General features: G+C 31.4%; 1 protein-coding gene across 1 annotated transcript in view; it reads right to left on the bottom strand.

Annotated features, from left to right (window-relative positions):
• Nucleotides 1-4154: 4154 nt before the first annotated feature.
• LOC139519616 (uncharacterized) overlaps nucleotides 4155-11095 on the bottom strand; it is a 64358-nt gene continuing 57417 nt past the window's right edge. The window contains exons 8-10 of the mRNA XM_071311809.1: nucleotides 9697-9808; nucleotides 7937-8098; nucleotides 4155-7499 (exon numbers count right to left, since the gene is read on the bottom strand). Coding sequence (XP_071167910.1) covers nucleotides 7108-7499; nucleotides 7937-8098; nucleotides 9697-9808 — 666 coding nt within the window. The 3' untranslated portion in view covers nucleotides 4155-7107. The remainder of the gene's footprint in view (nucleotides 7500-7936; nucleotides 8099-9696; nucleotides 9809-11095) is intronic.

The following is an 11095-nucleotide window of genomic DNA, read 5'->3' as shown; positions in this document are numbered from 1 at the left end:
ACATACGTTTAGGGTAGGAAAAGCTTAAAAAATTGCATAATTAAACATTTGTTTGTAACAAATTTACTTTTTCAATTTATATATATATACGATATTCCATGTGAACACAAGCGTGCTGTATAACAATTAATAAGGTTCACATGATGGGTGAAATTATCAGCAATTAATTAAAAAGATCATAAGAAAATGTTCAGTAAACTTAACAGGAGCTATCAAACATCGAGGCTTAAACCAAAATGACAACATGTTAGGATATATAAGAAAAAATAACCACAGACCAGGTCCTGACTTTGGAAGCAAGGACACATGAGCTGCTAAAGTGTGTTGTTTTGGTATCGTTAAACGCCCTTTTGATATCGTTCAGTTGAGTAAAAGATGCCCATAAGAGACTGTGCAATACAAATCAGTTAATCGTTTATGCTGACCTCTCTGACTACTGTATAATAGACTACAAACCACAAATAGAAGAATGACCATGATAAACAATACCGTATAAAAGTACTGGCATGTACATTCTGCAAGTTATTAACTTACGAGCAATCAAAAGGGATACAGAAGATACTGAAAGGACAATGCAACTCATAAGTCAATGACGACAACCGATAAAAAGACTAAGAACAGTATTAAAACTCAATATGGTTAACTGAAAAATGAGAAACACGTACGTTCACGTCTATAAACTCAAGCTACTTCGTTCAGTTTCTTTTGTGTTGTCAAACGCTGTCAATACATTTAATCCTCCCTATGTAAACTATGAGGTTAACATCATTCAGTGGTTTTCGTTGGTTGCTGTGTTACATGTTTTTTGTTTTGTTTATTTTGTTCGATACATTAATTAGACCTTTAGTTGTCCCGTTCTAACTGTTTTACATTTGTCATGTCGGGGCCTTTTATAGCTGACTATGTGGTATGGGCTTTGTTGAAGCTGTACGGTGATCTATAGACGTTAATTTCTGCATGATTTTGGGTCTCTTGTGGAGAGCTGTCTCATTGGGAATCATATTACACCCTTTTTTTATATCTAGTACTTAGTTTTACGACACATAATTGACGGATTTTCGAATGTGTAAGACGAATATGTTCATTACAAGATGACAATTTTCAATTTCATTAACACTTATAATTTCGAATTGCAGACGCTGAATTCGTCAACAAAAAGAAGTGAAAGATACAAGTGAGATTCAAACTTATAGTACATTATAACACACTGTTGACTGATGTATCCATATTTTTCTGTTTGTTTTGTTCACGCATCGCTGTCATTATATTAGGCATGTTAGATAAATAACTATTGTTGACAATTGAGAGTCGAGAGTCTATAGTTGAGACATTTAAATTAGGGACCATCTCAAAAAAATAAAATAATTATTATTGATTTACACGTTACAATAACAAATATATGTTGGCAAGGTTCTTTAACGAGATTCTGACTTTGGAACTTCTTATAATAAGACCCCCTCCCGATCCTCTTATTGATTTAAGACCACAGAAGAAGACGTCTGGAATGGCAGATATTTAGCGCTTTTTTTCGTCCTTCAAAAATTTCACGGGATGTATTATGGTATACAAATGTCCGGTGTCCGTCCGTCCGTCTGTCGTACCGTCTGTCCGTCTGTCTGTCCGGCGTAAACATGTCGCACCGTTACTTGGGAACGACTTATCTAAATTTCATTAAACTTAATAAAGTTGTTTCTTATGATGGTCAAATGATCTGTATACGTTTTGGTGAAAATAAGATTTAAACTTTGTAACTAAAACAGGAGTGTCGCAACGTATCTCAAAAACGATTCTTGATTATTTTTTTAAAACTTTACACACTTCATAGTTATATTAATCTAAATATCTGTATACTTTTTGGTGATGATTCAAAATTTCAATTTTGAGTTATTGAGTATTTTGTAAAAAAGGAGGAGGTTTTGTTTTACATGTCGCGCCGTATCTCAAAAACAATTTATGATTATTGCTTAAAACTTTACACACTTCTTTGTTATATTAATCTAAATATCTGTATACTTTTTGGTGATGATTCAAAATTTTATTTATGAGTTATTGAGTATTTTGTAAAAAAAGTGGAGGGTTTTTTTTACATGTCGCGCCGTATCTCAAAAACAATTTTTGATTATTGCTTGAAACTGTACACACTTCTTTGTTATATTAATCTAAAGTTCTGTATCCTTTTGGTTTGATTCAAAATTTTATTTTAGTGATATTTAGTTTGTAAAAAAAAACAAGGTGGGGGTTTCACATGTCCCGCCGTGTCTCAAAAACAATAAATGGTTATTGCATAAAACTTTCTCAGAAACTATTTATGATTATTGCATAAAACTTCCACACAAGACGTCGGGCGTATCAAGCGCTCATGGCGCAGCTGTTTATTCTTCACATAGATACGATTTCTACCGAGGCACTGATGAAACACCTGATTCAGATGCTGAATTGACTTTGAAATAAAATACTGAATGTTGGGACTCAAGGAGTCTGGACTTCCACATAAATTGTCTCCCAAAATCGAAATAAAATTTGATGGTTATCTTGTGGCTATGAACATATCCGTGTTATTCGATTTTGTCTTTGTTATTTGATATTTCTTCATTTACTGTGTCACATACAATTGCTGGTATAGTACCGTTGTTATGGGAGATATTTTCTCCATTGGATTGGCCGTCGAATAACGAGTGGTTGTCCTTGCAAGGCGGATGGCCAGGACTGTCAAACGCAGTCGCGGCACTAGATGGTACATCTCATGCAATTTATCGCCCCCCAAACCGAGCCACAGGAACAGTTTTATTCCGGACACAAACATATGCACTGTATACACACCCAGGTTTTGATTGAAAACCAAAATCACATACGACTAGTACGCAGCGGTTTCCTTGGCCACCAAAATAATGCACAACAATTCAAAATAAAATATATGCTAACCTCTATCCATTAATAATGCCTTACAAAAGACACTAATTGCGACATTAAACAAGAAGAGACTGTGCTAAATGCAAGAAACTAAATCGTCGCATCGGAGAATGCAGAGTTAATGTCGAACATGCCATTCGCAGACTCAAATGTTAAAGTACTTGGTATAATGTGGCGTCATCCGCGCTTGAGAATAACTCAGATTGTTGAACTTTGCGCTGGTTTGGTAGAAAGAGGGCACAATTTAATTGACTGAAAATAATAAAATCCTTACTTTAAAATGTTTCTTTTCGGTGAGCGTGATGAATTATAATAAATTATGTTATCAATAGAAAACAATCATTACTTCTTTTGAGACGACCCCTTTAAAATGTTTATTGTCTCTCGAGTCTCGTCATTTGTTTGTCAAAAGTATTCATTTATCTAACACGTCTAACATAATTTGATGCGACTGTCATACAAGTGAGCAGTTTAGCTAGCGATAAAACCAGGTGTAATCCACAATTTTCTACATTAGAAAATGTCTGTACCAAGTCAGGAATATGACAGTTGTTATCCATTCGTGTTATGTGTTTGAGATTTTGTTTCTGCTATTTGATAAGGGACTTTCCGTTTTGAATTTTCCTCGGAGTTCAGTATTTTTGTTTTGTGAATTTAATTTATATAAAAGCTTATTTGTGACGCTAGAATCAAACGAGTTAAGTGCCTACATAAAGTACGAAGTTGAAACCATGCAGGACCTAAATTTCCGAACAGTTTTGTCGAAAACACCTAAGGTAATATCCTCTTGGGGTAAATTTATCCTTAATATTTCGACAATAGAAAGATTCAGCGTGCAGTAAATGTGTCAAAAATATTTTTAAGTATGTGATCTTGAATCTTAAATACCCAAGTTCGAGCAAAGTTTTACTCAGATTTTAACCTTGTGACTTCAACACTTCAGGGAAATTATTTCATGTATAAAAAAATACCTGTTAACAAATTCAGATTAGATAAATCCTTTACTATAGAAATCAAAATTTCGCTAAGTAGGGATTTGTCATTTCTTTTTTTCTGAACAAATCTTAGCAAAATGTAACAGTTGCACAAAAAAAGCTAATAACACTTTCTACTACTCAGTACACATACGTTTTTTTTTAATTCAACAAACAAATCTACTGAAAAACAGATAAAGACTTAAATTCTTAATCAAATGTAGAAGTATGGCGCTTTGTATTGAATCAATAAATGAAAAGAGCTTAAGCTTTCTTATTAACTTTTTACTACTGAAAATAATATCAAGACATTTAAAGATAATACATATTGATTGTCGAAATCACCATTATACAAAATACATAATAAAGATATAATAAACATGATACAAAAAAAAAGGATTTATTGTGGAATAATTGACAATGTAATAAAAAAAACTGCCTACCAAATATCGGTTAAAATCACTGAAAAGACATATTATTCCTGAGAAATAAGTCAATTCTATGTGAACTATAATTTTGATATAAAAATAAAAAAATCCTTATTGGACTTGGGTGAAATTGAAGAATTATGTTAGCCTTAATATATGAATGGTTCAATTACATTTTTTTTATCTACAGATAAAGTATTTGGAATACAATCAGTTGAAGTATTTTCACCTACGACATGTTTTTTGTAACGTATTGGTAATGTGTAGAGAAAGAAATACAGAGCTTGAGTCAAACAATACGTGGTCAATTACTGATATTTTTTGTCCAAATGCAAAAATTTCAAAAAAATCGCCCTATCAAAAAAACTTTTCTGATTTCATATGGTATGTCTTTATACCAAATATTTATCAAATAATTGAGAGAAGAGAATGATGGACGGATAGATGGTGGGAAAACCTATAAGCCCCTTCGACTTTAACAGTGAAGGTCTAAAAAACATTTGTGTATCAATATCTCTCATGATATTCAATTTTCATAAGTGGAAAATTAACTGATTGTGTTATACGGTTAAATACAAATATAATGAAATAAGCAGCATATAAGCACGTGTTAGTTTGTTTCCCAATAATGATTATTTTTATCATTTAAAACGATCAAAAGATTAAACAATAATTTCAAAAATATACTTTACATACAAATATTTCTTCTCAAAATAAACATGAGATTTAAAAGACTGCTTGATAGGGATTAATGCCACTGTTCGTAAAGATTCATTGTGAATCAAATTTAAAGGTTGGGGAAATGATACAAAATACAATACGTTGTTTCAAAAATGCAAAAGTTATAACTATTAATGCCCAGAGTATAAATGAAATCCCATGATACAAAATACAATACGGTGTTTCAAAAATGCAAAAGTTATAACTATTAATGCCCAGAGTATAAATGAAAACCCATTATACAAAATATAATACGGTGTTTCATTAATGCAAATGTAATAACTACTAATGCCCTGTAGTGTAAAAAAGAGGTGAAGCATCGTTAATAAAAAAAAGAAGATAAAGTTGATGGATTTCATGTTTCTAACTGATGAATTATATAAAAGCATACTAGTGTTTCGTTTGTAAGGTATAAGCCTGAAGAAATATTTACAAGAACAAGCAAAATCCTGACGATTGTCAATACTCGTATGAGAAAAGAAATGACACACGTAATAAGAGGGAAATATATTCAAAATAAAAACCGATGTAATGAAGGAACGATGCTTTTTTGACTGTTTCTTGTCTTTAAATCTTTGTTTTTCCTAATATTTATCTTTTTCAAACTATCATTTATTTAATGTAAATTGTATAAACTGGTTTGTCATTAGGTAGCATCAGTAAGTTTTTGTTAAGAAAAATATATATAAAAATATTGTTTACATCTATTATATCTATCACTAGATTTACAATCACAGATTATCTACATTGTTTAACTTGGAAATAGTTTAATAATAACGATTTCTTAGAAGAAAACATGAAAACAGAAAGTCACATCGCAAATCATGTTACTCATATAATCAGCAACCTTAGAAAACTAATTAAATATATGTTTGCTACAGTCAACACATATCGTTGATACATTTATACAGCTGCCATTGTATAAAAACCATAATCATGTAAAACATTGATGTCATAGTATATATCCATCCACGTTCTTGGGATAAACGTGACAGTAATACAAATGTCAAATAAGATAGTATATAATTAAGATTACATATCAAACGTTGGCAAGAGCCTGATACATCAAGTATCATTTGAACGATTTTGTGTGATTAGTTATTCCCATTTTAAAGCTATTTATGTCATAGCTCTGAAATGAAGTATAGGTAAATTGGATAGTATATATGCTATAAACTTGTCTCAATGCTAATCTTATACTTACATATCAATTTCAATGATAGAAGCTCAAACTATTACATCTTTTCAAAAGACACACAAAACTTTATAAATTAATAAATCATATATCTTAAGCATTTGGTCCAAATCATGCCCTTCTCAAGGAGACAAAGGAATTGAAAACAAGCATTACTCGAAAATAAGCTGTATTAACTCAGATTAGCATTGCTGTATTTTAGATCATCAAAATGAAATAAGATATACTAGCTCGTGCATGTGTTGTTGCTCTAGATAAGATAAAACGTCATTTACACAAAAATACTAAACAGTTTAATTAATATTCATAAATCAATCCAATTCTACTAAACAGATTTCTCTTTGATCACATTCTAGATTTAACTGGAATGTTGAATATAAATGAACTTAAGTAAACACATTTTTGTTTCAAGAAGAACATAATGTTATAAATAATAAGAACATGCTTAGTTGACACATAATTGAAATGAAATTTGGTTTCTTCCCTCCGCCACAATTGTTTCTACGAAAACCAACTGTCTTTTAGTGTTTTTAACTTGAACTTTTGTAGTCCAACTTGTGTCTATTGAATAAGAAAATAAAAAAAAAGTATATCCTGTTAAAAATATCGTTATTTTCGTATTTTAATGTAATTGGATGTCTGTATTTATTTCCTTTAGAAAAATGAGTTTAGTCACAATGCTTCGTTAATTTTCGAAAAAAAGTTTGCAGAATGAGATTTGAAAACGCTTCGTGATGATTAAAGCTTACTCTTTTAATAGTGAATAATTAAGTTTTAGAGATATGAATGTCTCTTTTTTGTGGAGTAAATACTTTTTAATTTTTTTTTTTCATCTGTGACTACTGCATTCAAATCAAAACAGTGCGGATTTTGTGGGATGTTAAACGCTCCCATTGCTAAGACTTTTCGAATCATGAGTGAAATCCGGATCTTCGTTATTTTCATTTGACTCAGAAGTATTCGCTGGAAGAAATTCACGATTAATATCGACCATTTGTTCACTAATTGCTTTTGACATCTCCGAGCTGGTTTCCGGTGGAATAAAACTAAAATAAGTGTCCATCATTTCTTTCATGTCAGAATGACTGCGTGGTAGACTATATGAGTCAACTAAAGGAAAAACCTCTTCATTACTTTCTCTGCTAGTTCCATTATTGTCAATCTCGTTTGGTATAACATGATAAGTCTCGGATACCTCATCAATACTAACATGTTCATTGTTTAAATGTGTCTGAGGATGACTCGTTTCTGAAGATATACATTGTGATACATCTGAAATATAAAAATTGAAACATTTGTATAAACAGGTCATTGTTTAGAAACAGTGCATTGTTGATCTCTTACATTTTCGTAAATTAAAAAGAGATTGATTTGGAAAAGTTTCGGTCCTCATTGTTTTATATCAACTTTCATGCATTATATACGAATACGTCATTTTCCAGGGTGAAAATATCTGAATTTCAATCTTCACCTTTATGAGTGTGGTATATTTGTATTTATTAATAATCTTAAATGGTAAAGTATGCAAAACTTGGATGTACACTGAAACAGGTAAACATATCATACGTAGAAAAACATGCATTCAAATTGATATAGAATATTTAACAGTTTTTAATAAACCCTCAATTAGTTCCTAGTTGATTACATTGTTAAATAATAGTTTATGATGCAGTAAAACAATACAATGGCAATTATTAAATGAAGTTTACCTGTACACGAGCCATACTGCTTTCTGAAAACTATGAAGGCACTAACAGATGCAAGCATTAATAAACCCCCAACACATAACCATGCAATAAGATCGGTCTTTCCATTTTTCAACGAATTCCAATCTTTTGTCGAATCATTGTGATGTAGAGCTTCAATGATCTCTGTGAAAAAAATATAAGAATCTTTCAATACGAGATCATAAAAGTTGATAAAAATGCATACTTTTATATAATTAACAGGATTTACATTCGACTTTATGACAGTTGATGTCTTATCTATAATATGTACAAATCACATTCACATATACAAGTATGAAGTATCTCCTTATTGTGACCGTTTCAGTTTATGTTGCACCATTCCTGTAATATCTGTATATGTAGTTTTTATCGCACTCCTTGTAAATTAGTGAAGATGTGATTGGTATAACACTAGTATGTACCGATTCGTAAGAGGTTATATCATTTCATAGGGGGCATCATGGCGTCATGTCGTTTATCTTGATTATTGTGTTTCATTTATGTTTCATTTGGAAGCAATGGTCCCCTGTGCGATTAATTCTTTATATTGCTCCACACAGACACACAATACATTTTATATGTATTTATACATTCCAGAATTTTTATATTTTTTTATTGGAGTGTTCTTGGTGAAGAAAGATTAAGAAAAGCGATTCAGAAGCACGTAACTTCCTAATATTAATTAGATTTTTATAAAAGATGCATGATAGGGTGTCAATTTGGAAAAAAAGAACTTCTTTATCTTAGCACATCACCTTAATTTTTCTTGCACGGTTTCGTGTTACTATTGCAATCAGCTACGGTCTTGTTATTTATTGTTCTTGAAATAAAAACACGTGTTCATGTCAAGCATATAATGGGAGTGGTTTATAAATTGGTTACGTCTTTGGGCAGAACTTAGGAATTGAATTTTGCAAGTATGACTTATCAACGGATGTTAACTGGAGCCTATCGATGGGTGTCGTTAGTTAGGACAGAAATTTATTTGTTAACCCTCAATTTTACGGGCGGTTGATTTGCCTTATGCTAGGTAAAAGACCTAGTCTTTCGATGGAATATATTTATGTTCTTTCTGTTGGCCATAACTTTATCTGTCTTACTCGACTTTTTATGTTTATGCGCTTTTTTTGTATCATTCAATTTTTCAGTATTTTTAAAAAAAGAAGTCAAATGACTCATCCATCATCGCCCTTCAATTTTGTTATAAGCGAATGTATTTTATGTGAAGTATATTTCTTCCTGGTTATTCTCTTTACCTTCGGATGATAAGTCATATTTGTTGATGGCACAATCGAGGAAAAAGATAGGATGTGGCTACGGCAAGAAGAATATATCCTTTCCGAAGATCACTCCAGTTTCTGGTGGGGTTCGTGTTGCTCATTCTCACGATTGTATATTGTGGTTTGTTTACTGTTTAACTTTTCATCGTTTTTCGTATTTTGTCACAACTTGTCATTTTGTTTTCGACTTTGTGTGTTTAAATGTCCCTTTTGTCATATGTGATACAAAATATTCAGTACAGGTGAAACCCAATTAATATAGCGCCTGGAAACTTTCGAAATAATGATTTTAACTTTACTAGAACATTTGTTGATGTAATAACTTTCAGAAGACAGAAACACTCTTACAAGAAAATCATGATAGGCAAAAAATGCCACGGAATATTATACAACTTATGATGCCTAAGATAATACCTAGTCAGTTTTAACTCGGACCAAATACTAAAATTGACTTTTAATTACCTTTACCAACAGAGCATTTCGTCGTTGCTGTTCTACACGGTACACAATGTCGGTCTCTGAGATGACATAAACATTTGGACGGAGAATAACCATAAATGTCAACCGGTGTTACCTGGAATACAAAAAAGACAAGTAAAACTTTCCAAGTAATATTGGATACGTATTAATGCGCACTAATAAGTATAAAGTGTATGTGTAAAATTTCTACAATTTAGTTACTTTAAGGATTTACTTAGGTGAGGTTAGGTAAAAATTAAGAAATTAAGAAATTAAAATTGATACTATAAACTGGTAGAGCATCACTTAACGATAAAGATAAGCTAAAAATATTGATAGGTCATGGACCTCCTTTTCGAAATATTTGAGATTTAAAATATGGTGGGAAAAGGCTGACACGGACTTTTACCTTATATTTGCATTGGTATTATTTGGGTCTCAATACAAAAGAAAGAAAATCAAGAACCTTCTAAAATTTTGGTAAATGACCTTTCATGAGCTATTAAGTCTTATATGAAAAAATAAATGGGTGTTATGGGGAAAAATATTTTACATTGTATTGTATGAAAAAACACCAAGGAGTCCGAACATTTGACACAAATTCCAAAACCTCACCCAAGTACATCCTTAAGTGAGTAATTGTTAGTTCCGATTATCACAATTAAAGCAATTTATAAATTTTTCATGAATTATGTTGTATCTAACTTATATCACGTATTTTGTTTCTGAATAAAGTTCGAATAATTGAAAAAACCACTATATCCATTAAAGAACCTTAGTGAGCGCGCTCACATACCCCACGTCTCATCATTGTCACTGGAAAAATAATATAAAATAAAATAACTCTTAGAAAAAAAACCCTGAATCATAATTTCCTGTCGAAATGCACATCTACATATCATGTCCTTACTACTACAAAGTTTCATGAAATTCTGTTGTCTGGTTTCAGAGGAGTTGCAATAACAAACTGTTGTAGTAGTATATTTAGGCAAATAAGATCAAAGGGGCATAACTCCTAGAAAAAAATGAATAATAATTTCCTGTCGATATGCACATCTACATAGTATGTCCTTATTATCTACAATGTTTCATGAAATTCTGTTGTGTGGTTTCAGAGGAGTTGCGATGAAAAGAACAGGACTGACGGACGGAAATGTCAAAAACTTTTTACCCTCCGCAACTTTGTTGCGTGCGGTATAAAAACGTGCCAAACATGTAATTTCTGACAGAATGGATGTTTTAAATCGTAATAAGACAATCAGTAGAGAAAACATTTAAATTGCATTATGGTATTATGAAAGCACAATAACAATGACATCAATTTATCTAAATTATTTAATGAAACTATAGCCTTGCTGATTGACTTTATGTGGAAGAGGACAGCATTTTTTAAAATTTTTAC

The sequence above is a fragment of the Mytilus edulis genome, chromosome 4 (assembly GCF_963676685.1).
Source record: "Mytilus edulis chromosome 4, xbMytEdul2.2, whole genome shotgun sequence".
In the NCBI taxonomy this organism is placed as follows: Eukaryota; Metazoa; Mollusca; class Bivalvia; order Mytilida; family Mytilidae; genus Mytilus; species Mytilus edulis.
This window is presented reverse-complemented; position numbering and strand designations above follow the sequence as displayed.